The 27,025-nt window shown below is 43.9% G+C and overlaps 2 protein-coding genes across 3 annotated transcripts in view; both read left to right on the top strand.

The window, feature by feature from the left end:
• The window catches only part of LOC311431525 (myosin-IIIa-like), a 73,475-nt gene extending 66,987 nt beyond the window's left edge, over nucleotides 1–6,488 (top strand). For both annotated transcript variants that reach the window (XM_084509062.1, XM_084509063.1), the window contains exons 26-28: nucleotides 1,459–1,499; nucleotides 3,062–3,202; nucleotides 5,076–6,488. In XM_084509062.1, the coding sequence (XP_084365188.1) occupies nucleotides 1,459–1,499; nucleotides 3,062–3,202; nucleotides 5,076–5,190 (297 nt within the window). In that variant the 3' untranslated portion in view covers nucleotides 5,191–6,488. The remainder of the gene's footprint in view (nucleotides 1–1,458; nucleotides 1,500–3,061; nucleotides 3,203–5,075) is intronic.
• A 987-nt stretch (nucleotides 6,489–7,475) lies between these two features.
• Nucleotides 7,476–27,025, top strand: part of GAD2 (glutamate decarboxylase 2) — a 37,961-nt gene continuing 18,411 nt past the window's right edge. Inside the window, exons 1-8 of the mRNA XM_084512114.1 lie at nucleotides 7,476–7,721; nucleotides 7,864–7,923; nucleotides 8,077–8,226; nucleotides 9,215–9,448; nucleotides 13,556–13,646; nucleotides 14,485–14,597; nucleotides 18,655–18,770; nucleotides 26,874–26,953. Of these exons, the coding sequence (XP_084368240.1) occupies nucleotides 7,646–7,721; nucleotides 7,864–7,923; nucleotides 8,077–8,226; nucleotides 9,215–9,448; nucleotides 13,556–13,646; nucleotides 14,485–14,597; nucleotides 18,655–18,770; nucleotides 26,874–26,953 (920 nt within the window). The 5' untranslated portion in view covers nucleotides 7,476–7,645. The remainder of the gene's footprint in view (nucleotides 7,722–7,863; nucleotides 7,924–8,076; nucleotides 8,227–9,214; nucleotides 9,449–13,555; nucleotides 13,647–14,484; nucleotides 14,598–18,654; nucleotides 18,771–26,873; nucleotides 26,954–27,025) is intronic.

Raw genomic sequence — 27,025 nt, 5'->3', positions numbered from 1 at the left:
TACATGGCCATCTCCATAGCAGAAAATGGACATCACATCAGTGCAGACAAAAACTGCAGTGATATTGGGGATTTTTTAACAGCAGTTTTGCAAGGTATTAAATATTATTAACTTTGATTTTAGTTGTATTTTTCGTGAGGGTGCGAAAAAGAGAAGCCTGTCTTCCTGACATGAAGTTCACTGGTAGGGGAGAGTCAGAATAAATTTATACTACACTGAAATTTATAAAATGGACCTATCAGTTCTGTTCTTGAACATTGGAAAAGTCATTGACCTCTGACTTAGAATACTGGAGAGTAGTCATTTTTTCCCAGCTTTCATGGCTTTTCTGTCTTACAAAAAATCTTGTGATCAACTGCTATTCACACATTATCAAGCCCAGATTACCCAGATTATGGAATGCACTATGAATGCATTTAAAAAAAAAAAAAATCCTTTGTTTATGGTCCCCTTCTGCAAAAACAGGTATTTCTCTCACACCACATTATAGATGTTGATTAGACACCTTCCGTTCTCACTCATCTTTATGCACATCAAATGAACTAAAGTGGTACACCGGTGTAAATGAAGCCTGACAACAGGCCTTTGTTCATACAAGCCACTAAAAGCTTATTTGGGTGGTTATTACTTTAAATCAGTCTGTCATTTTGAAATTATATGTCTTGCACATCTGCCTGCAGACTGAGGTGCGTGTCCACCAGGATTCCTGTTTTTCATGGCCTTACAGTGTTACAATGCATAAATTCTAGTAAGTGTTCACTGGTTTGAGAGAAACATAATCAAGGCCAAAATAATACCAAATTTAAGACCATCTGCACTTAAAAATACTGCTTACGTCGCGCTTTAGATGCTGCAACATAATACTCCTCCTGAGTGTAAGGACAGAAATCTATGAGAGATAAGAAATTACTCACATTCCTTATCAGTCTCCCTCCTCTGCATTTCTGGATGTCTCATATCCTAAAGATGATTTTGCCACCCAGCATACTTTTTATTAAATGGGCCTTTGTCAATTTTATCCTACTAAAACTTGTGACGCTGGATTGGCATTAATGAGAACAGGATTATGCCTTCTCCCTCCGTGTTGCCTGTATACATGGAAATTCTCATGGCATCCAGGTAAACCTGCTTCAGGGAGATAGTGTCGTGAACGTCATTAAAACAGCTACAGATACCTGGAAGTTTTACTTTTTATTATTGTTGTTCTAATCGCAATTACTTTAGCTTTTTTTTTTTTCCACAGCATTTCAACACATTCCCAGTGACATGTATAGTCACAGAGTCTGAAAAGAGAATTTGCCAGCACACTTCTCTGTGGCTCAACAAATTAAGTTCTCTGTATTTTCATTAAACAAAAAAATATGCAACACTTTCCTACCTAGCATGTTGATGAGTCATATCTTTGCATAAAATTTCCTTACAGTATTTTTTAAATAATTTTGTGATTTTTTTTTTTAGAAATCAATGCAAGATGAGAAACGGAAACCAAGAAAAGAAAGGTAATTTTTTCATTATTTCACTATTGTCATTTTAATTCTCTAGAAATAGTTCCTAGCTGCACTTCAACTAGGAAAATAAAGCATTAAAAAAAGCGTGGTGATTTGGTGATTCACAGGAAGGGCATCATATACAAAGTTAAACATGCAATTTTCAGCAACAAAAATCCATTATGGAATTCAGTTGTTCAGTTTTACTGCAGCATGGCCCTTTACCATGGCAACACAAGCACAATAATAAGTTAAGATAAGGTCCACATCAAAGATAGTTCTGACACAGAAAATAATTGAAGGTGCTTAAAATTCCAGTCAAAGTAAATGAGCAACCACTTCTTTTTTTGGTAGCAAAAATACAAAGGCTGTTAATTTTCTCTCCTAAAAATATATGACTGTTTGGAAATAGATGATAAAAATGGAAACAGTAAGATATAACAGTAATACATTAATAACAGGCAAAGAGTAGATATTGAAATGTCAACCAGAAGCCTTTCTTCAGTGTAACTAACCTGTTTTGATAGATTTCTGTAGAAATAAACGAAGCAATACGTATGGAATCATAGAATCATATATTCTGCCTTCCTGTATTTTAGATCCTCACGTGTGCTGTAGATGTTGTGCACAGCTTCTGACTTATATCTTAGCTCTTTATTGTTTGTGTTTCTATACATAAGCTTTTTGCTGTTCCCCAGTGACCCTGTGTAATGCTATGTTGGCCTCCTCATAGATGCAAGATACTTGAGCACTGTATGAATGGGCTGTTAGTGCTATCCTTGGCTGAGGTTGCAGAATCAAGCTCCATATCTAAAAACACATATCTTCAATGAAGCTGACATGACATTACATGCCCATAAGATGTGCTCACTGCATCTAGCATCATTAAACCACAGTTTAAATTGTCCTTGATTGTGCCACTACTTCAAGGGCTCACTTAATATCCAAGTCAGTTCTAAGTTACAGCTCTTCTGATACCATTTGGGTCTTGAAAATAATCCACATCTACAGTCATCTTATGTTTAGCAAACAATCATCATCATCATCATCTAGTGTTTCTTCCATCTGGCCTCAGTTTGGTTTCACTCATCTTAAATCTAGTTAAACAGTTTCATGACTGCATCTACTTTCATGTGCTGACTCTGTATTAGTCAAGCACACCAACAGAAATCAAGGAGTTACTTGATTTCTAAAAAAAAGGCAATTGATTACTAAAAAAAGGCATCTTTAGGAAAATTATTGATATCTTCCTAAAGGAAAAATCTAAAATAGGCCAGGTGAACTGTACCATAAAAATACCTCTCTACTGAGTATAGTGGCAAAGCCATGCTCTTTCAGTTATATATGTTTGCTTTATAAACATCTAAAAGTCTTTAGCATTGCAAAATTCTACATATCTGCATCATACAGCAGCCACATTCCAAAGACAGATTTCTCGTGTTTATATATTTTTTTCCTTAGACCCTCAACACATAAACAACCAAAAATGGTATTTGTTTGTGTTACTTTTAATGTTGAATCTAATGTTGAAAAGTCAAGTTGTTAACTTGGAGTATTTATTTATTTATTGACAGTCTGAGCAAAGTGCTAGACTTAGATGTCTATTACCATGAAATTTCATCTCCTGATTCCACCTCAAAGGACAGCAGCTCTATCACAAAAAAGAAGAGACATCCAGCTGAGCGCAGGATTTCAACTTTAAGAGCTACTGAACGGTAAGTCATACAAAGTAATAAAAGGAAAAATAAAGGTTGTATATACTCACTGAGAAAAAATGCATATGCATATATACCTGTCTGCAAATTAAAAATAAATAAATAAAATTACACTTTCACATTAGACATAAATCTATTTTTTAATTCATGGAATCTTGCCAAATTAGCATGGAATATGTGGAGCTGAAAACTTGACAAACAGTAGCATGATTTGTCTTCGGCCTGCCAGTTTTGGCTTCCCAAACTCCAGATGAGATGGACAGAGCTCCTGCTGTAAATCTTTGATCTAAAATTGAATTCAACTATAGCAGAATCTAGGAGTTGTATTTCTGACTCAGTCCAGCTTTAAGCAGGTTAGATGTGTGCCGAATTTTCTGCCTGCTTTCTGCAGGTAAGACACCTGCTTGACTGCCTCCTCCTGCTCTCCTGGAGCACCATGTGTGTTTACAGCCTGTGGTGGGCACCACCAAGGTGGACAGTCAGGAAAAAACTCTAAAGGGAAGGTCTGCTCTACCTCTTCTCTTCCCACATAGACTTCATAGAGGGTGACCTCTGCTGGGCAAAGGAAATTCGTATTGTTTCATCAATACACAGGCACACATCGCATATACACAGTTATATATATTTATATATCTCCTTCTGTCTTCATATATATAAGGAAAACCTGGAAATGATCTAAGTAAAAGCCTAAGGAAAACACCAAGTCTAAGATGATTACTGAGATTTGAACACATATCAGCAAAAATGTTTGTAGAGCATTTTGTGCCTGTTACTTATTTCACTTTTTGGCATTTTTCATGTGGCATCTCAATTAGTTTTAGAAAGGTGTTGTGAAGGCATGGAATTAAACCTAATAGTAATATCAGGGAATTACCACACAGTTCATATTTCTTGGAAAATGTTGCATTTCTGGGGTTGTTAATTACTCCAATCTTTAACCCTTTGTTTAGAAAGCTGCAGAATTGTATGAGGTCTGGTAAGATGAATGAGAATTTTGCCACTGAGCTCACTGAAAGGAAATTCAGACCTTGTGCTGCATGCTGTCTGATTACATCCTAAATAGCCAAAATGGAAAAAAAAAAAAAAAAAAAATCAGTGTAACTCTTAAATTTACACTCCTTTTGAGGGCAGATTTATCTTTGTCTTAAATTCAATTGATACACATTTCTGCACTTCAGTATCTCTTGAATGGGGCCACCTGGATGTAAAAACTATGCAGTCAATTAGATCTGGAGAAATGAATCATTGAAAGTTTTTTTGGCTGTCTACCTTTAACACTGGTGTAGGACCAGCAGTGCGGCACAGTTGTAGTATATATTTGTGTAGTTATTTCAGACTAATCTCCTTAATAAATAGCTGAGTTTTATTTTTAATCTTACTTCATGGCAACACCTGGTGTTAGGCCACCATTCCAGCCTGTCAGAGTTGGCTTCCCAAGCTGGCTTGCCATCTGAAAAAAAAAATAATAATAATAATAATAAGACGAAATGGACACTTACAATGAGCTCAACAGGCAGGTTAAACACAGGCCAGACAAACCTACACCAGCTGAAAAACTGGTTCAAAGCCAGTAGGCAAAAACTGCTGCAAAGCACCCACGTGTTCTCAGTGTTTTTATGTCCTTTTATTATGTCCCCTTCGTAGAAGAACATGTTGTTCTCCTGTGTTCGTCTGCTCTCCGGATAATGTGTTTGTTCTAAGGTGCCTGCTTGATGCAGCACGGGGAGATGAGGCCTTGCAAAGTCGGTTGATTTTTTTTTCTTTTTTTCTTTTTTCCTGTCCTGAGGTGGAGGTTAAGCAGTTGATTAGGAATGTTTGCCAAGGTAAATGTTTTTATTTTAATTTCTGAAACACTTCTGTGCTTAATCTCTAGGTCAAGGGTTGCCGAAAGCCCCCTGGAAGAGAGTAAACCCGAAGATAATCCCTATGACTACAGAAGGCTGCTGCGGAAGACCTCGCAGCGCCGGCGCCTTATCCAGCAGTTCTAGCTGCTGCTGCTGCTGTTGCTGCTGCCATTTGGCTTTTATTAGCATAATCTTTTTTATCATTTTATACCATGAGCATCCTTTTTTTTTTTTAATCTGCGATGTTTCAAGTTTACGTGTGTGTTCATGTGAATACGAATTACTGTAGTTTACAGCCCATCACCATTGCAAAGGGACACTGTCAGTCACGTACCATATACTTTAAAAAATAATTAAAAAACAGGTTTTTCTTCAGATACTACTGCTACATCTTAAAATTACTAAACATAAGCAGCTTAAATCTAGGTTACTTTTCTCAGTGCATATCACTTTCCTTTGTGCATTTCATCAGTCTTACCCAATTAAAATAGATCATTTATTTTACAGTTTCCAAGTTAAGCATTCAAATTTCCATATGCACCTTCAGAAAACCTTAGTTATTTTTTCTAATAAATGGTTTTACATGAATAAAAAATTACAAGAACACCATAGGGGAATTTCTGTTTATTTTAGGTTTACAATGCCTACATTTGAGGATGAACTGTAATGTGGTGTCCCTGTAATGAAACAAATGAATTGATTAATTGGATAGCATACTATAGCAGTTTATTTCATTATTGACTTAACTGTAAAGCCAGTAGCCAGTTTTAAAGGTCAATATTGTGTGTATAATTTTTATGTTGGAGACATCTATTTATGGGAAGTATATCCAGCCCTGTCCTCTGCCTCTGTGCTTTGTGACTAAACGATGAACTTCTAAATCGTGTTGCTTTGTTCTGCTTTGCATTAGATTTTTTAGGAATCTTAATCTCTGGGGTGCCAAGAAAGAAATAGAAAGACGCTCTCTGGTTGATTGCTGCCTAAATGTAATGATCATTCTTAATCAGTTCCACTAGAAATTAAATAGAAATAAAAGCAATAGCCACTGCGTTCAAAATTTCCCCCGATTCCTTATTCAAAAGACCTTATTTCACAGAAACCACGCAGATAATTGCTGTGCTTCCTTTCAGGATTCATAATTGCACGTTCCCAGCTGCAAAACAAGAGAAGGCAAATTTCATGAAGCCCGTATAAAGGCCTGATCCTGCTCTCTTGCTTAGCTCTCCTGAATATTACAATTAGCAGCAGCAAGTCACAGAGATTGGGTTTTTGTTTTCCCCCACCCAGACACGACCTTGCCCCAGGGACAGGTAGCAATTCCTTCCCAGTCTCGAAGAAGCTATGAGGCCACGGCACTGGGTTAAACTTTGCTGCAATGTAAAATTTGTGATAAATTGTTTAAATTTTGAAATCTATTTTAAAGTTGCTTTCTCATGTATTATTAAAACCGTAAATAAAAAGGCACAAGGCAGTGTGATGTGGTTGGCTGTGTCTGAATTCCACCCAGAAGTGACGAAATAGGGGACTGGGGAACAACAGGGCGAGGTGGGGAAGACCTCGCAGTGGCCTCTTGCCATGGGAAGCCCAAATGCCCTTCTCCATCTCCCTAAAGCCAATGCCCTCAGAGATGCCCTCAGCTGTGGCAGCCCCCAGGGCTTGGCTGTGGGCTCTGGGTGACGAGGGCTCGCTGCAGGGCACCATATTGGCCTGGTACAGCCTCCCCTGCCTTCCTCCTGGGATCAGGGCTCAAAATCTGTGGGCTCAACACTTGAAATCTGTGGGAGGAAAAGCAGCCACGGTGGGCACGGCTCCTGCAGCCCCCAGGGGAGCTCCGGGTGCCTCCAAAATCGACGTCGGGGAGGCGAGGGGAGCAGGGCTTCTCCTCCTTCCCCCGGTGCAGCCTCCCCAGGGCGCAGGGAGGCCCGGGGAGCCCTCGGGGCTGCCGACAGCTCCGCCAGGAGAGGGGACACCAGGAGAGGGGAGCAGCGGGGACACCGCCACCCGTAGCCCGGCCCGACGGGGCCCCCGGTGGGGCAGCCCCCTCCCCGCCCTGGCAACGCCCTGCTCGCAGCCCTGCCGATGGGGAGAGGAAAAAGGGGGGCAATTTCTCAGCGCTTTCCATCTCACGCCATAGGGGAAGCCTCCCCCGAAGCTCCAGGGGGGGGTCTCAGAGTCAAATCGGGACGGGTAAATAAAACCTTCCCCTCTTTTGCTCGGCACAGCCCGCTGCGAGGGGGTGGGAGGGGGACACAGCCGCCGTCGGGCTGCTCTCCCCCGTGCCGTCGGTGCCAGCCCCGGGGTGGGGGCTCCGCGGCTTCCCCCCTCGCTGCGAGCCGGGGGGCGGCAGCGGGCGGCGCCTGCGGGTCACGATCGCGGCGGCAGCTCCGCGGCGCGGCCCCGGGGGCGCCCACGGGCGCTGCTCCCACCCACGCGTGCCCGGGGCGCCCCCGCCCCTCCGCCGCCCGGCGCAGCCGCACACATTTTGCACGCACATTTCCACGAGCACACACTCAGCTCACCCTCCCCAGGCACACCCGCTCGGACCGCCGGGGCTTGCAGCTCGCCGCTCCGCTTCCCTTCCCTTCCCATCCCCTGCGCCATGGCCAGCCCCGGCTCCGGCTTCTGGCCCTTCGGGGCCGACGAGGGCTCCGCGGCGGCCGAGAGCCCCGGCACAGGTAGGGGGGCACCGGGCGGCCCCGACGGCGGCCACCGGGGCTCCGAGGTAGGGGGTGGGTGGGGGGTCCCGGGGAAGGAGAGGCGGGTGCCGGGCTCGTCGCCCCCCGTCCCCACGGCTGTCGGCCGCGTTTTGTCTTGCAGCGAGAGCCTGGTGCCAAGCGGCGCAGAAGTTGACAGGAGGCCTGGGGAACAAGCTGTGCGGTAAGGGCAGGGCGGCCCCCGGCGGCAGGGGGGCTGGGGGCGGCCGCGGGATGCGCCCCTCGAGCCGGGGAATTGGAAGGGGGGGGGGGAGAAGACGGGACCGGGGGCTGGGGCCGCGGTGCTGAGCCCGTGTGTGTCCGTGTCGCTATCAAGCTTTGCTCTACGGGGACGCCGAGAAACCCGTGGAAACCGGCGCCAAGGCAGCCCCCGGGGCAGCGGAGCCGCGGCCGGTCTGCACCTGCGACAAAAAACCCTGCGGCTGCCAGAAAGCCGACGTGAATTACGCCTTCCTGCACTCAACAGGTAACGGAGCTCCCGGGGCGGCGGCGCGGCTCTGAAAAAGACCGAAAAAGTCCCCAAAAAAAAGGATGCTGCGAGCGGGGAAGTGCCGCGGCCGGGGGGACCCGACGGGGCGAGGAGGCTCCGTGGAGCGCCCAGCCCCGGCCCCGAGCCCCGCCAAACCCACTAGAAATAAAGAAAAAAAAAATCCCGAAAAAAATGAAAATTAAAAAAAATATATTAAAAAAAGCAGCATAAAATAAATTAGCCTCCCGGCGTGCTGGAGCCTGCAGGTCGCTTTTTTATACGGGGCAGCGACAGCAGCGACCTTCCCGTTGGAGCACCTGGGATGCGATTAAGGGTGGCGGCGAGGAGGGAGAAGCGGGCTCGCACCGGTTGACTTCAGCTGGGGGTATTTATTTTTGTCTTTCCCCTTTTCGCTTGTGCTGCAGTCCCCGGGTACCCTCAGCTGCCCCAAGCAGGGCTTTGAGGGCACCGCTCAACCCCGTTGAGCGGTACCGGGTGCGTGCTGCTGGGCTGCCCGGCATCGCCCCCGAAAAAGGCGTTTGGTTATCAACAAGTTCCCTGCCAAGCCTTACGCTGGGCACTCGCGAGGAAGGTCTTTTATTTTTGCAAGGCAAATGACAGGTTTTCGAGTGCTTCTTGTAACATTTATTTTCCAGTCCTTGTTTTTCCTTTTTTTTTTTTTTTTTTTTCTGATCATTTTCCCTTTTTTTTCTTGTTTACCTGCTCTCTTTCATAGTCATAAAAATTGGTCTGAAATATACTGCAGGCAAAAATTGCTGTTTTAGTAGGAAATGAAAATCTAACTAAATCTCTGAAAACGTTCCTTAAAATATGATCTTACCAAATTGCTTACTAAATAAAAATAAAATCCACTTTTACTGAACACAGAGAAAAGATTTCCCAGGCATAAAAGTGAGAAGCCTGTGCCCAGTATCTGTGTGTAAGGTCATAAAACGAAGTTAACTTTTCCTTTCTCCGTTCCCAGACCTTCTGCCAGCATGCAATGGAGAAATAACAACGATGTCTTTCCTCCAAGACGTTGTGGACATTTTACTTCAGTATGTGGTGAAAAGTTTTGATAGATCGACAAAAGTTATTGATTTCCACTACCCAAACGAGCTGCTCCAAGAATATAACTGGGAACTGGCAGACCAGCCACAAACCTTGGAAGAAATTTTATTGAACTGCAGGACAACCCTGAAGTATGCAATTAAAACAGGTAATAGCCGCCCTCCTTTTCTACCTGGTATGGTCTCATCCAGTGATTAAAGGCGTCGTTTCATTTTATCGTGAAGCATCAGAGATGCGAGCAGCCCCTGTATTTTGCCAGCTGCAGGCAGTTTCTATTAGGGACAGGGATCGCTTTCCTAAACGATGTAAAGCCCTCGCAGCCCCGTGGCGGTGGTGGTCGGTGCAGCCTCACACACCCTTTCTAATTTAAAATAATTCCTCCGTGTGTTGGGGCTGTCGAGCGTGGCATTTGTCAGCCACCTTCGCAACTTCCCTCCGTCCTTTTTTGTCCATTTTGCTTGGTAGGGGCTGGGACCGGGTCTGCTCCTCTCAGACATGGCGATGCCGAGCACAGGGGTGGCTGGGGCATCCCTTCAGGGAGGGCACAAGAGACCGGGACCACCCCATTTAGCGGCCAAAATTCCAAAATCTCAATAAGCATCCTATAAGTGCGAGCGCCCAGCGGCCATTTGCCACCTCTCTCCCCTTACCTGCGTGAGGACATAAAACCTGGAAAATTTGGCAGAAGCGTCTGCAGGATTTATATTGTGGTGGGTTGTTTTTTTTTTTTTTTTCAGACTCAAGGAATAAAAATGATCCCCGAATTGTTTCAATAGCCGGTTTTTGTTCATTTTTCACTGGGGGTGAGTTGATTCCTGCCTGGGCAAGCTGGGGCACGGGGCCTGCCCACGCGTGGGGAAGCCCCAGGTCCCCACCTGGGGCCACCTTAAATAAAACGCCAAGGAGCAGACAAAAAGCACAGCGGCAATTACAGCGGGACTGGGAAATAACGCGGGGTGCTGAGAGCTCTTAGTGGGAATCTGAATTGCTGAGAAATTGCCTAAAAATCAGTGCGTGCCAATTACCGAGAGAGACAAAAGGCTGCTTTGTGAATCGAGGCTGCGGGGAAAACAAAAACCAGGTTTTGTCACCTTTTGGGAACAGACTGATCCCAGTAACCACTGGGGTGGATCTTTGTAATCCTCTTCGTTTAGGGGCGGCAATATCCAGCTGGGTGCTTTTGATATACAAGTCTGGTGCTGTCACAACGTCTGAAAAATACCAGAATAAATAGTTGGGTAAATGATATCCACCGGTACACAGTCGATGAGTCCAGTGATCCTTGTGATGTGTCTGGACAGGGTGTAGGAAACATTTTCCCTGAACGCTGTGAAACATGGGGTCTGTGAATCTGTGAAATCAAAGAATAGGGTTTCTTGAGCAATTTTCGTTAACCTGCTTTGTGAAAGCCTGTTTCACATAACTGAGCTATTTTCTGCATCCAAAAAAGACCCTTCAAAATAGCGTTATCGGTTCCCTTGCCTAAATATGCGAGACTTTCCCTTCTTTGCATTTTTTGTTGTTGTTGTTTTGATGCAAATTGCACTTTCCAGGCTAGAGGAGCGGTGCTGGGGTGGCAGGGCTGGGAGGCACGAAATGTGCCGGATTTCCACTCAACCCCGTTTATTCAGAGTAAAACACTTGAAATGCCCTCAGAGAGGTGAGGTTTCTGGAAAAGAAATCGCATTGCCTCGATTAGCCTTGGGGCCACAGCCAGCACCCCACAGCCTGGCACTGACACCCGGTGGGGATGTGAGGGGCCAGAGGGCCAGGTGCCTGGCTGAGGGGCTGCAGGAGGAAGGCACCCGCTCCTCTCCGCTTTCCCCTGCCATGTCTGTCCATCAGGGATGTGGTGGAAGCGGGTTTGTGAGGGCAGTGTGTGGTGTGGTGTGGTGTGAGCGTGGCCCTGGCCTGTCACAGCCCTGGCCCGTCACCTCACGATTTATCCAGGGGTGCGTGTGAAGGCATTGCATGTGATAAACCTCTCGGTGTGGAGCACAGCTCTCCCACCGCCCCCATGTCCTGTGTGTCTGTCATGGTCACCGCTTTGTTCCTGACGGCCAGGACAAACGAAGCGCCTTTCAGGCAGGAGGCACCCGAGCCCTGATTTCTGAGCCCCTCTCACAAGCTCATCTTGCCCGGAGCCTGCCTGCCAAGCAAAGCCACAATTTTCCGCAGCTCGCTCACGTACTGGGGTGCCACAGGGATGGAAATCCCCGGCGGCTGGGACTGGGGTCAGGCTGGCGAAGTGGGTTTGTGGCCGTGCCATGCTGAGGATGCGTTGCAGAAGAGCGGGGCACTGAGGGAAGGCGTCTGTGCAAGCAGCAGCTCCTTCTCTGGAGATGTCACTGCAGGGAGGGGACGTTACTACAGGGAGTTGTTACTACAGGGAGAGCGCTGCACCCCCCTCCGTGCTCCAGGGCAAGGCTGTCGCATCCCGCCCCTGTAGCCAGCCCCTTTCGTCCCCAAAGCGTGAGGTGGGCTGTGAGGTTTCCGTGAAGAAACAGGCAGTGACAGTGAGGGTGTCCCCTGGGGCTGGGTGCTGACAGAGAGCTGCTGAGATGCTGCCGTGGCTGCAGATAGGAATTCTCTCGTTCCGCAGCTTTTCAAGGTGGATTTATTTTGTAAACAAGAGTCTTTTTCTGGCCTCTTCGAGCCTTCTAAAAATTCACCAAAGGCTTTCAGCACATAATTCCTTGCTGATTTCTGGCAGAAGTTGGGAGCTAGCTAGGAGCTTGGCTGATGTTGAACCCGAGATACAAATACTGAAATCTCAAAAATAAATAAATAAATAGATAAAACAGAACATCACGGGGGAAATGCAGAGCCCCTGGTGCAGGACGGCTGTGGCTGTGTGTGGCTTTGATGGCAGTAGCAAGGCACACACGTGCCCCAGAGCCACCCACCCAAGGGGAGAGCAGGGGCCAGATCCTGCTCTTGCTGCTGGGTCTCTGGAGGGCTTCGCCCACATGCCCCAGGCGGCACTGGTGGGGGAAGGAGGCAGCTCAGGGCAAAATGCAGCCAAACAGGCCAGAGAGAGCACCGGGTTTGTCACAGACGAAGGATGCAGGGACTGGATTTGGTTCCCCCCCCCCCCAGCCCCTCATCCCTGTGCTCTGTCCCCAGAGCCCAGCCAGTGCCTTTGTGCGCAGGGAGCTGGGAACCGGGAGTGATTCCCTGTGCTGCTCCATGAGCCGCGTGTCTGTGCCTGATAAGGGACCACCGGAGACCAGAGATAAGTTTTCCCTCGGTTCTGGGTCTGCGTTTCCTCAATCATCTTGCTCTATCTTTTGTTTTCTGTGGTGGCAATAACAGAGCCTCGTCTGCGGATCAGGACAGGTGTTTTTGAGGCAGAAGAGGCTTTCCTTCACGTCAGACAGCATTTAGATAATTGTTAACCTTCCTTAATTTGTACTGGTAATTGTGCCACTTAACAGCAGCTTGCAGGGAACAACTAGAAAAAAGACGAAAAAAAGGGGGGGAGTTTTAATGGTTTCTGTTCCTTGTTTTAATGTCTCCAGACACATTTTTAAGAAAAATCTCTGACGGGATTTTGGAAAAATATCTGGAGCCAATTAGATTAACCACATAAATGGACAATCAGCCCATTGAGGATATTCTTGTGCATCCTCCTGATGTGGCAGCGATGCTGGTTTTGTTTAAAATCACAATTGCAAGCAGCCAGGCTGTTGTAATTGCAGCTTGGCAGGGAAGAAATGACAAGTACCGCCACCTTCCCTGCCATCTTCCTGCAATCATCAGCCTTTGAGTCATGTGCAGAGCAGTCACCAAAATGTTCCATTTTCTCATTTTGCCCCATCTATTATAATCATTAGCCATTCATCACTGATGTTATATGTACTGGCAAGCTCCTCAGATGGTGTCTCGTGCGTGCCTTTCAAACCTAGCCAGGCACAAACCCATTCGGTGACAACATGTGACACACGACCAGGAGTGAGCCGCTGTTTTTGTGAGGCACCATCATGCTCATTTTCAAGGCACATTGAAAGAATAATGGGGGATGCCGGAATGCATTATTCTGTGCTCAGTGAAATTACTCAGATTTACTTCATTTGGAATGAGAAAGAAGAGAAATCCTGCCTTTTCCAAAAAATATATATATATTTTTGCTGTTTGCTTTATTTCATACCTTGAAAGCACTTCCTTCTGTATAGAAATCCTTAGGTAAATACACTGCTCTGCACTGAATAGTTCCAGTCATCAGCCTTTTGATAACGTTTTCCATTTTATGCAGGGCATCCTAGATATTTTAATCAACTTTCAACTGGATTGGACATGGTTGGGTTGGCAGCAGACTGGCTGACATCAGCAGCAAACACTAATATGTAAGTAGCAGAATTTTTTCATGATATTAAATATCATTTTACAGTTATACTGTACAGTATTAACTGGTATAGCTGAATGGAAACAGGAATACTTTAATGTTAAGCGTGCTAGAAAAACTATTGTCTGCTTTTTAAATGATTGCCCTACTTATTTACATGAAGATTTCAACATTGTTCTGTAGACTGTCTTCTATGAAATTGCATCATAGAAATATGATGTCGGCTTTTCTAACCCCCCAAAATGTACAGAAAAATTATTCTAGTGTTTTGCATGCATAAATATGTGAAATGGAAGGTGTGCTAAGAGAACAGTTGCATTAATATGGGGGGGTAGGTATAATTCATACTCAGAGCACTTAGAGCCATTGCTTTCTGTAAAAAGGAGGTGCAGAATTTAAAATGTTTTTGGTATTTTTTGCACTAAGGGGCTAGGAAGCATTTTTGTGCACTTGCTTTATGAACAGCTTTACGAACTGTCTTGTCATCATGAACAGGACTGTTAATGTGCATGCATCTAGATATGCAAATAGGTTTTGGCAAGGCAAAGGTCTGGTTCTGGCCAGCAGCTCTTGAATTCAGGACAAAGCCTTGAGCCTGGAGGAGGTGGGCATGATTTGTTTCACTGAACTGGGTAGAAACAGAGTGTCCAGTGCTCTTGGCATTTTTCCTTTTAGATATCTGACACGAAATCAGAAGAAGATTATCAGAAGTGTAGTAAAACAGAACTCTACCCAGTGCAAGATAGAGTGTATTGTGGCTATAATGTAATGTAATATTGGTAACAGATGTGTTAGTGTTGTAGCACAAAGCATTAAATATGGACATTACTACATTTCAGGTTCACCTATGAAATTGCTCCAGTGTTTGTACTTTTGGAATATGTCACACTAAGGAAAATGAGAGAGATGGTTGGCTGGCCAGGGGGCTGTGGCGATGGGATATTTTCACCTGGTACATGATATTTCAAGCTTTCTTTATTTTTCAGACTATGCTATGTGACATCCCCTGTAGTTGGAGATCAAACATCATTAAATATGCATGTTCAAGAGGACACTTGCTAATAACCACCAGTGGCCTCTTTGAGATAAAGTATTGCATGTTTATGAATTTCAGGGATGTGATTATGAGAGTCTGTTTGAGCAAATTGCACTGCATTATAAGCAGCTGTAATGGCACATGGGAAACGTAATCAGAAGAGACATTGCCTTGCAGTTTTGCTTTGCCCCCACTTTCCATGGATTACATGAAACAGAAGGAATATTGTATTAATAACGGAGCAAAGAAACACAACAATGCTGTCCATCACTGCAGGGGGAATTGGAGTGAGGAGGGAAAAATGTAGCATGCCTTTAAGCAAATTGAGTGGATGGGTAGGATCCCACCCATGTTACAGTTTGCATTTAGCTTTCCACATGTGAGCTGGCCTTTGGGGCTCAGTGGGGGTACCTGGGTGGCTCGTTACCCTGAGTTCTTGAAGGCTCAGAAACCTGGTTCCTTCAGGGCACATCAATAAGGCAAAAAATTAGTGTAATTAACTGTGGAGAAATAATTGACTCTTAACGCATATTACATTGTTAATTTTTTTTAATCATTCCACTTATTCTTGATTTTTACTTTGTCACCTCCTATCTCACTCCGGAACTTTGTTGCTAAAAATTTTGGCCTATCTGTCTCCCCAGATTGAAAAAAATAAATAAATAAATTACATTAGGCAGAGCATCTTGGCATGTCAAAAGAGAACAGACTGATAGTTCGTGGGGAAGGAGGTCTTCTGGAAAAAAATGTTCATTGACCTATTAGAGAGGAAAAGAGCATTTGGACTGTCAAGCCAAAGGAAAGACCTTACAGATAACAGCCTAGGATGTATGAGCCTCCAAGTGCACGAAGGATGAAGTTCATGCTGTGTGGAAGATCAAACAAGACTCATTTGCTGCTGACCTCTGGTATCTGAATGCACATGAAGGAGGTGGTGCAGGAATTTTGGGTTGGTCCTTTCCACAGAGGTGGAGAAAAAGGCTAGGAGAGTTTACATTATTTCTCATTGAGTCCTTATGTAAAAAACAGTGAGAGCAAAAGCTCTGACAGCTTCTACTGTAGTGCTTAGAGGTCCTGACCAGAGCCATGATCAGGAGATCATGATCCATCACACAGGACAGCATCTAAACATGTATCATGAGCCCAATTCCTAAGACAATGTTTTTTGAAATGTAACACTGATTGGTCACTATCCTGACCTGACAAAGTACATCTGGTATTCAGGTCCTCCGTTTTCAGGTTTCAGCCAGGATAGCCCTGCCAGGCTGGCAAGGGACCTAGTGAGGGAGAGGAGAGCAATAGCAGTGCTGCTCGGCAGGACGGGATGGGCAGAGGCTGGGCACAAATCTGCCCCAATCTGGTACGCTGTGCTTGAGATAGCATCAGTCAGGAAATGTATCTGCCTCGGGAGGAGAGAGATCCAGGTCTGACGTCTGCAGAGCTAGGATGCTACCTGGCATGACGGATAATGGAGCTGACTTCATTCAGCTGTAATGCCGATGCTCTCAGGAGCAATGTAGCAGTAGGAAGAGAAACAAACACAGGGGGGAAGGGGGGATGTGTCTTCTGTGTTTCTGAGCTTGTTCTCTGAGCTAAAAGTAAAGGCTAATAAATTCATGTCTCTAATTCTTCTTCTCTTCTATCTGACTAAGCAGCGGGTATCCCCAGTTCCCAGCCGTGCAAGCCAAAATAGGTCCTGAGGCAGCCAGAGCTGGGGCAGGCAGTTTTGGGGCCACCAGCAACACCAGGACAGGCTTTCTAGCAGGCACATGTATATGTAATGTCTGGTTTGTGGAAAGTTCATGTTTCTAATTCACTCTTTAAAAGGAGCAATACCCAGGGTGCAAGTTCTGCTTTCTTAGACAATAATCAAAATCACTTTATGCTGTCTCCTCTTTTCAAACCATCACAGCTTCCAGTGAAGACAGAGAAAAGGTTCTTGCTCTCTGCATTCTCTGCAATGAAACGTACAGTATCGATACGTGCAAAACATAAAGGCCTGATTAGGATCTCCAAATTTTGTTGGTGTGTTTTGTTGCCTGCAATTAACGGTGGGTGTAAACACAGCTGCAGAATTAAAGGCAGAATGTGGGCTCATTAATAAGTTTAAGGTAAAATGGCTAGGTAATAAATAGTAGGAAAACCTGGAAACCTAACATTTCAGTCTTGATTCTTTTGACACCGAGCCAGTGACTTTGGACAAGATAGGCCAAATTTCTTCAACCTGGACGCCTTAGATCAGTCACCTAAATCATCAACAGTAGCTGCTGCATGACATCTGCATGTTTTAGGGACAGGAACCTGACCATTTCCTCTAAATCTCTCCATTTCTCATTTTGTCATTTGTCAAAAGAGGTGTAGAAGTATTCTCATACCTCTCAAGGTATTTGAGAGAGGAGGAAAAAGCAGCCCCCTGGTCTGTGCTGAGCCTCATACCAGCAGTGCCATTTCTCTGTTCACCTGGATTCACACCAAGGCCCGTGTGGTCAGGGAAAGCCCAGAGCAGGGGTGGCCTCACTGCAAAAGCATAACTAGGACACTGGGTAGAAGTGAAGGGCAATGCACAATTTCTGTGAGCTCTGGAAAGCAATATGTATACTTCCAGCAGGATAAATACAAATCATGCATGAGTCAAAGCTATGTTAAATTTACCAGCACATGTAGTCTGCTGGTATAACATGTTGTAATGTCACTGCTTTCAGCAGAGATATCTTGATGTGTTTAGGGCATGGATTTTATTTTATCTCTCTTTGGCTGTCCAAGCATTGGGTATCTACCCTGGGCCCATTACAGCAGCTCCTGTCTATTCAAGGGAGAGGGGTGGATGCATCTGCAGTGCACAGCATCCCAGCTACTGCTGAGAGCTACCTTAGGATGAGCTGAGCCATCCTCTGGAATTGTCTGCCTCATGCTCTTCACTCTATTTTTAGATGGATGAAAGTTAGGTTGCAGTCAGACCTGTTCACTTAAAAGCCTAAAACCATAATCAGTATACACTTTCTCTTTGTATAAATATATATGCATAAGCATCGATATAGAACCGATCTGTATATATATGCACTATATATACAGGATAAAACTGATGGGTTTTATATATACATGTATGTTTGTGTGTGTGTGGCTGTGTGTGTTCATATGTAAAAGTACCCAGACTCTGCCTCAGGTTCTGCATTATATTCCCATAGTGCTCATGCAGTATCGATGTGTAGTCAAACGCTGCTTGACTGTAGGCACAGAGGCTCAGTAAAAATCTTAGAAAGGAAGAATGAAAAGCATGCTTTTAATGGATGCATTGATAATTTAAATACAGAAACAAAATACTGTAGACCTGTCAGCTGATGCTTGAAATGGGTATTTTAAGTAAATGTACCTCAGGGATTTTAAGGACAGAGTTAGGGAAATGTGACTTTTTCCCCTCGCTCCCATCAGGACAAATGAAAATAAAAATATATTTTGGAATGACACTTTTTCCTTTCTCTTCCTTCTCCCCCTTCAGTTATCCAGAAGGCAGTATTCATTGGGACACACTGTGTGGGTTTCTTCAGAACCAGGGCATGAAATATCACCCTGCTTTGGGAAGGGAGAGCATGGGTTAGGTCGCTCTTGGAAGCCTCCTACGAAGTTGCCTTGTGGTGGCATGTGTGGAAAGGAATGGGGTTATTGTGTAGGTGGCATATAGAAAGATAAGATTGGGGACTAAAGGAAAAATGATGGGGAAAAAAAATAGGATAAAAGGAAACTCCAGTCACTTTTTTTGCAGTAGTGCTTTATGCATAAATTGTTACCCAGGTGTAGTAGATCTGTTATTGTACAACCCAGCTGTGAGGGACCTCAGGATGAAGAAACCACATTTCTGCTCTTGGGCAGAAACGTTAACATTAGAGTGAGGAAAACTGTAGCAAGACTTATCATTTGTACTGGAATGGTATTAAAATGCATAGAAAAAGTAACAGTGTATTACTGTGGACTCCAGGTGGTGCCATATCTAACATGTATGCTATGTTGATTGCACGTTTCAAGATGTTCCCAGAAGTTAAAGAAAAAGGAATGGCAGCTATTCCCAGACTGGTTGCCTTCACATCTGAACATGTATGTGTTTCTGTTTTTTTCCTATCTGGTATACCTGTTTGTATGAATTCATGACAAAGAAAATAGCTAAAAAAGAGTTGGTAGCCAACTGTCTTCATTTCTATTATTCCTTCAGTGGGAATGAAAAAATGGGAAGGGGCTGGCTTCTCGATAAGTGGAGGGATGAGCTGTGGACTTCTCTTTGGCTGGAATCCAGGGACAGCAGGCTCTATAAACCATTGCCCTTCTTTTTATTCTGCCTTGGGTCTCTACCAACACTGATGTGGATGGGAAGGACCACAGCAAGCAGTGAGAGCTCAGCATCGGGCTTCTGATTATCTGGTGTTTGGGTCCTAGAATCATAGAATGGCTTGGGTTGGAAGGGACCTTAAAGATTATCGCACTCCAACCCCCCTGCCATAGGCAGGGATGCCACCCACTCGATCGGGTTGCCCAAGGCCCCATCCAGCCTGGCCTTGAACACATCCAGGGATGGGGCATCCACAGCTTCTCTGGGCAGCCTGGGCCAGTTCCTCAACATTCTTACAGTGAAGGATTTCCTCCTAATGTCTAGTCTGAATCTGTCCAGTGACCCGGATCCCTTGGGGACAGCAGATCCCCATGCCTCAGAGTACTTCTAGCTGACCCGACCCTGCTGTTCCTTCGCAAGAGGGTGATAACACATGTGAAGACAGTTGTATTAGAGTGCTCTGTGTAGAACCAGCAGCTGTGGTATGCTGTGGGGCACTGGGCTTTGCTGTGGGTCTGTCTCTGAGTGAGGCCGTCAGCATACCAGGGTTCGCTGCAGGCACCAAGAACGGGTTGTGCTGAATGGGGGTTTCTGAGGTGAAGGGAGGTGGGTGTCAGGGGACCGGAGTGCCCATGTGGGAGAAATGTGGGTTTTTGCTTATATAATAACCATGTTTTCTGTCATGCTAAGTCATGTTTCTGTGTGTATTGTGGGGATTATTTGGACTTTAGGGCCATTTAAAACTCCTTGCAGCTTATAATGGAGAATGTGCGTGCAGGATGAAGCGGGGGGGAAAAGGGTTGTACTCAGTAAGGGCTGTGAACTGTCTTCAGGCTTCATGGTCCATTTCTAAATTTCTTTTCAGCAAGGTGGGCTTGGCCACCAGGACTCTTTGATGACTGAGCTCAGCAGGACACCATCCATGCTGGGTGACTACATCTGCCTGGCTGCCTTTTTTGACTTATCAGAGAGTGTGTTTCCAGTCTGTGCAATTGAGAAGAGCTCAGTGTCCTAACAACTGATCAGAAATACTTGGGAGGCAATCCCTCCAAGCATGCCTTTCATGGCATTAGGATGAGATACAATACAGAACGGCAGGCTCCACGTTGCAGAATAATTGCCCCCAAAGCAGTCGGACAAAAAATATTCTATGAGTATGTAGCAACTCTCCAAAGTTCGCTGCACAGCTAGAGATCCATTATTCATATGAAAGTTACAAACCTAATAAGTATTGCAAATAAGGTTCAGCATGATTATTTAAAATAACAAATCCTGTTAATCATTAGAGAATTTCATTGTATTCATAGCATTGGGATATTAAACAATGAGCCAAATTGTGCTATCAGTCTCAAAATAATGAAATGAGCTTTAATAATTGTGTTTTCATGCCAAGGAAGAAGCAGCTCCCTTAGCAAATTAAACATTCCAAAGTCAAATATACCAGTAAATCCACAGGCTAGCATCTGAAATGTTACATTTTAGAAGTAGCCTGAAATTGCAGTTTTGTCCTTTCCTCAAGCAAGTTTTTATAAAGTATGTAATAGCACATCTTCTAGGGAAGATGAGAAACCAAGCTAAGCGAAGGCAGGAACATTTAACTCTTAATTACCCAGCAGGCAGGGATCAAGGTTTAACCTTCAAAATAGCAGAGACTGTTAAAGGAATTGCAGAAGTCTATACAAAACAATCCGTTTTTAGTTAGAAAATGTCATGCAGAACATGAATAGACGGTAAGATACAAGAATGGCATTTGTATCATTTATCATGTCATGCTGATCTTCTGCTTCCTTTCAAATTCCCCAGTCTGATTCTACTTTCTCCCTGCCACAGTTGGATGCTGTTGTACGATGATGACCACAGAACAAGCAGTCTTTAAATGGCATACTGTCGTTTCCCCATGATCTGCACATAGCATGATAGTAAACAAAGCTTAAAGTCACTGTATCTGCTTAGAAACATTGAGATATTTTTCTTGAGATTTTTCAGTCGGAAGCAAAGATTCCAGTATCAGCAGTTTTCAGACAAGAATATCAGCATCAAGGACCAGACTCTATTTTAATTTCTGCCAATCTAGAGTTTCCGTTATTATAAATGAGTGAAGTTACTCCACAGTTGCCACCAATATTACAGGAATCAGAATCCAGCCTCACTCTGATGCCATGATGGTTTCAGCTGCCAGTGGAGAAGAAGGGAAGGGAGAAGTAATTTGCAGCTCCTCAGTAATTCCCTTCCTAATTTAGGAATCATCATGTGCCTAAATTAGGAGCCTCACTCCCTGCACAATCAATCAGTGAAGAGAGGCATCTCTGGGGTGAAACTCAGAGCATCCAAATTAGGAACGTAAATGTTGCTTAATTTAGATATTCTAAATCACCTTCAGGAGGGGTTCACCTACTTCTGTGCATTAACCATACAGAGACACCCATCTCCTGATATACACAACCTACATTGGGTGCCTAAAGTAGGTTATGTGACTACTCCAACCCTGCACCTGCCTGATAAACAGCTTTTCCCCAGGCTGTTCAGTAGGACTGTGCCATCTCTTACACTCTGATTCTGTTCATTTCTGTTTCACCAGGGACAGTGAAGTACATTATAACTGCTTAGGCTGGGCTTGGCTCGGGTATAATTGCAGTGAGGTGCACTTGCACTCAGAACTTAATTTAGTCCTCTGTGTTCACCATTTCATCATCAGTCATTCTTGATTCTGCACTGGTGCAGGAGCAGAGTGATGTCCTTCAAGGCAGCTGTTCTGGACTGCTTGTGACGCAGGAGACCTTGTCTCAGATGGGTAAAAGTGATGGATGCCAGTTGTAGAAACCTATTTTAGTCTATCGTTCCACACACAATGAAAAATCTAAGGTGAAGGCCTTCTCCTATGTCCCCGTTGCATCAGCTTTAGGTTGGTGTGAGTGTTCAGATGAGCATGTCCTTTTTTTGCCTTCTCAGAATATTTTAATTGATCCATTTGTCTACAAGGCAAGTGCTATTGCATTTTAACCACTCCAACTAGCACTCTCCTAGACAGCATCTGGCAGTAACTGGGAATAGCATGGATCAGAACATCCCTGGAAGGTGAAAAGGACAAAGTCACTGTACTCTGAGGAGAAAAGGGCTGTGGAGAGGAAAAGTTTAGATGCAGAGAACTAGCCAGATTCCCATTACAAAGCAGTCCTTGGTCCTTTTATCCAGTTAGAAAGCCAGCAGGGCATGGAGAGGCTCTTGCTTCCTCTGGCATCCCCCATTGGCATGGCTTTTGGGGTGAAGAGGCTCCTGCCTGAGGCTTCACTGGCAATACAACTCCAGCAGCCACTGGCTGTGGTGGGAGGATCTGGTGACCACTCAGGTATAAGAAGTCAGACCTGTAGACAGACAGACATAGCCACAGGGACCTCATCATCTGGGGGAGAGCTGGGAGCAGTGGCTTGACCATGGTGGTAGGGTAGCACCCTTGCATGGACAGTGCGTGTAGCATCCCCACAGCGATCAGATTAGTGGAGGCAGTTTGTGATAAATAGCTGCTTCAGCTTCTTGCACGCTGATTTCCCTTCGTGGACAAGGCCCATTACATACAGGGAGTACAGAAAACTATACTAGTAGCTGCAGGAGAAGGATATTTTTTGTCTGAACAGTTGCTGAAATCTAGCACAGAGATTGCTGGCTATAAGACAGAAGGAAAATGAAAATTGACTTCTGTCCCAAAGCAGACAGTTTGACAGACCTCCCTTTCATACAGACTTCAAAAGAGTCTGATTTTGTTTCACTGTAGATAGGAAAGCCAATCTCTTTGTCCCAGCACTGCTGTGACACATGATGTTGCTCTCTAGCCAGGTTCCTTGGAGGCAACCTTCAAAGCAATCCAAGTGCGGCCAGTGTGCCAGGGCTTCCAGGGAAGGTTTGAGAGGCCTGGAGAGCCCATTTTCCATTTGGTGGCATCAATTATGAACCCATAAGATACACTTCTAAGCACATAGAGTAAGTAGGGAGTGGTACTGTTTCCTCACAAGGAAATTAAAAATCAAACTTGAGGATTCAGGCATTCTTCCTTTGCATTCCCTAATATTCAATAACTAGAAAAGTTTTGATTATTTTATTATTATTATTATTATTATTATTTATTGGTATTCAAAGCCAGAGGGAAACAGTAAAAAAGCTGGTGTTACTTGAGGAGCAACTTAATTCAAGTAACTCCATTCAAATCAAAGTAAAACTGTTCTCCAGAAAAAACAACAGTCTGGAGCAGCCTATTTCAAAGCAGGTATTAGTCATGTAGGTCTTACCCTTCTTCTGGTCAGTATTTTTTGACTTTTACATTCCCACAAAACCCTTGTGAGCTCAGTGCAATGTTTCTTGTCCACAGGTAGCACTATAAAACTATCAGCACTGGAAAAAAGCAAGTTGTGAGTCTTGCTGGATTAGTAAAGGACTATTGAGTGACATCTTTCAAATATGCAAAAGGTCAGAGTATTAGAATGTTGTGCAGAAACATTAATATATTAATTTCTTTCCTGATGTTAGCAACTAAGTTTAAAAATTGAATAGCAGTAGCTAAAGGAAACAATAGCAAACATATATCATAATGGTGTATTTAAAATGTGGGACATGGTACACTTTTTTTGTAGGTAACTGAAGGAAAATCTATAGCTTACAACGAGACTTTAGAGGTAGGATTTATGTCACTTAACTTTAATCACCGAAAGTGTAAACATTTAATCTGAGTTAGTCTATGCACTTTTTATAGCCAATAAAAAGAGATAGATCTGCAGAAGACAACTCATCCCAGTCTAAAATTGGTGCCAAAGCCTCAGGGATGCAGTGCCTTCTGGAGGTACCACTTCTTCCCCACTACTGAGGGAACCCAAAGAGCTAGCCTAGAACAGGCACACATTTTTAGATGCTTCAAACACAGAGAGGAGACCAGCCTTTGCATTCAGAGATCCTACATTATTTCAAGCCCAAGGGAGGTGGAGAGGAAAGCACATTCACCTCCTCTGCTGGTGGGATGAGGCTGGGGGTCCAGGTCTGCAGGACACCAGAGTGCCATAACCAAACCTGCAGCCCTCAGAGAGGTTTTGGTTCCTGGGTGGCTCAGCTTGCTCAGCATCTGGGATCTTGCTGCTGACAAGCTCCCTCCAAATAGTTTGTGTCACTCAGGATTTTTGTGTGCTGCCATCTGAAAAACCAGCCATGGCTCTGGGGTGTACAGCATGAGGACACTTCTTCGTGACAGCTTCAGCCCTGCCAGATAATGAGCGAATAATTAAGCAAGCTATAAAAATAGAAGCATCTGTATACTAACACACTGTTCATTTAAAATAAAAATGGCATACTTTTCAGCATTGTAGCAAAGTAGCTTCTAGCAATACTAGTTCTTCCTTTTTCCAACAGGTTTATTTCATTACTGCACCTTTAATTACTTTGCAGTGTGTTTTTACTTTACAAAGCTCACTATGAGAAAATGGCTATCAAACTTGCTCCTAACAGCACCTGAAATTTCAAAGGGAAGATTTCCCTGACTCAAGATCACTTTTTTTTTTTTTTTCTTAATTTTTCTGACCATTAATATGCTTTTGTCACTAAGATTGACTAAAACTCTCTTCCTCCTCATTCACCGCTGAACTTCAAATGTATTTGTCTTCAGGGAGAAAAGAAATGCTGGGGATGTATGTGTAGCCTTCCAGCCAACCTTTTGCAGCACAAGGGTGCTTGAAGGAGGAAGGAAAACGCGATGACATCCCACTCCCACCCGCACATCCTCCTGTCTCTGACAAGCACAGGACAGGGGAGAAACTGGTCCTGCCTGCTTCTCCTTGCCTGGTCTTTGATTCAGGACTGGCATCAAGCAGTCTGTCCCATCCTCCCTTTGTGGCCCTGGCTCTCCCACCATAGGACTTCAGCTCTAACTCCATCATGGCTGTGTAATAAGCAACAGTGTTCAAGCTCACTTCCTCACAGGGCTGAGCAGTCTGTAACCCCCATATTCCAGAATGGGCTACATTTAATGTTCTTCTTCCCCCTGAATCTGTCAGACGTTCTGTGTAACCAGGACTATTTCCACAGATCTTTCTTTCTCTTACACCTGCATATTTTTCTATGTCTGCTTTTAGTTGTACATACACCCAAATTTTCAGCATTGTCCCAGGAGCACTGAAACAAAGCTCAATAATCGTCATCATTAGTAAAGCCTTTTTGTTCTTAAAACTAATTTTTTTTTTTTCACATTAAGTTTCATCCTGGCTCTTTTATAGCCATTCAGGCAGCTGGAGTGATTCCTCCAACATTACCCTGAGACACAAAAATGTAACCGCATACATATATCTGTGCCTGTGTACAGAGACTGAGCAATTTCATATTCAAAGTTTGTTTAGAAATTATAATTGCATTACCCTTCCATCCACAGACTTGTGTATTTCTTCCCAATTTATCTCTAAACCTGTTTTGGTTCCTGACCACTGAATTCCCTTCAGCATGTAAAAAGCCTTCAGGCATCTGAGATATCAGCAGTACATTCATTTTATTCCCAGTGCTCTATTAGCAGTGCCATGAGACTTCTCAGCAAGGCAGCTGAGCTTGGCCATGTTCCAATGGATGCCTTTGAGCACATGGGCTTAATTTTCTTCCTCATAGTAAACCATTCAAATCCATATTTCCTTTTTTAAGGCATTTTGAATAGTTCTATTTTCTATTAGGAAAATGAATTACAGCAATAAATCTATTTTAACTAGTATGGAATAAGGAGCAACCTTAACAAGAGTAGTCAGGGCTGCTAATGAAAATTACCCGAGTCATTTTTAAAGCACAGTGATTTTTTTTACTTAATAAGTTGAAGGCATGTTGCAGTTCTACTCTTCTTCCTCTCTGTCTTAAAGTTGATGTAGATTTGACATTAATTTCTCAAAGTTTTAATAATCATATGGAGCTTTTAAGCATGTTGTGAAGTCCTTTTGACTTCAAAGCCTTTAGGTAAAGCAGATGCAACCATCGAGCCCAGCTCTTTCCATACAATTGCACTGTAGTTGAAGCCTTCTGAGCTAACACTACTGTAGTACAAAGAATAATTTCCCTTTTTTTTTTTCCTGATGTTTGATAATCTGTAGTTAAAATGGCTTTGGACAATATCATTACAGTTCTATTTGAGTTAATAGAAAATATGATTCTTGGTGGTATAATTTGATACAAAACTATTTCATTATCGTAATCACTAGGGTTTTAGTTACAATTATAGACCAACAGGAGTTAAGTCCTATGAGCTAGAGAAAATTAGGCTGACTTGCACGCCTGAATATAGTTTCCACTTTTCATCTTGTACATACAGATTAACTAATAGTCTTACTAATATAATAGCCCAGTCCTGATTTTAAGCTGCAATAGCTCTGTTTATTAATGGGAGTTATTACTAGCTTTCACTGGCATGAGATCACAATTAAGATCCCTCTCTTAAATTCTCTCTGTATGTTATTTGGCCAGAAGTTATATAGCAGAAGCTCGTCACTCTTGATGCCACAAACCAAATGAATTCTCTAGGGGAGAAGTTTTTATTTCAGAGAATCAAGTACATTGCTGAATATGTACCAGCAATAGGCAGTGCAAGTACGCATCAAGGACAAAATTTGGATCCATCACCAGCCACAACTGTGTATTTAATTCTCTAGGAGTAAGTCTAGATCAGAGTGGTTGCTGTTTCTCTAATCAACTGTAGTGACCCCTTATGAAGCCTGAAATTACAGTGATCAGTTTCAAAAAAGTCTATGACTAGAATTACTGCCTGTGTGGAACATCTTGCTGAAGGGCTTGCAAGACTGTAGTGTTTTATACTAAATTGGATAAGAAATAGTAATAAAAACAATAAATAATAATAAAATGTATTTTTTCAGAGTCACTTTTCTGTGAAGAAAGGAGCTGCAGCCTTGGGTATTGGTACAGATAGTGTGATTCTGATTAGATGTGATGAAAGGTAAGTAAAGATGCCGAATGCTACTCCTTTTATCAGTGCATAGAAGAGGATCATCAGGTACTCAGCTCAGAG

This window comes from Aythya ferina (assembly GCF_964211825.1).
Source record: "Aythya ferina genome assembly, chromosome: 2".
In the NCBI taxonomy this organism is placed as follows: Eukaryota; Metazoa; Chordata; class Aves; order Anseriformes; family Anatidae; genus Aythya; species Aythya ferina.
This window is presented reverse-complemented; position numbering and strand designations above follow the sequence as displayed.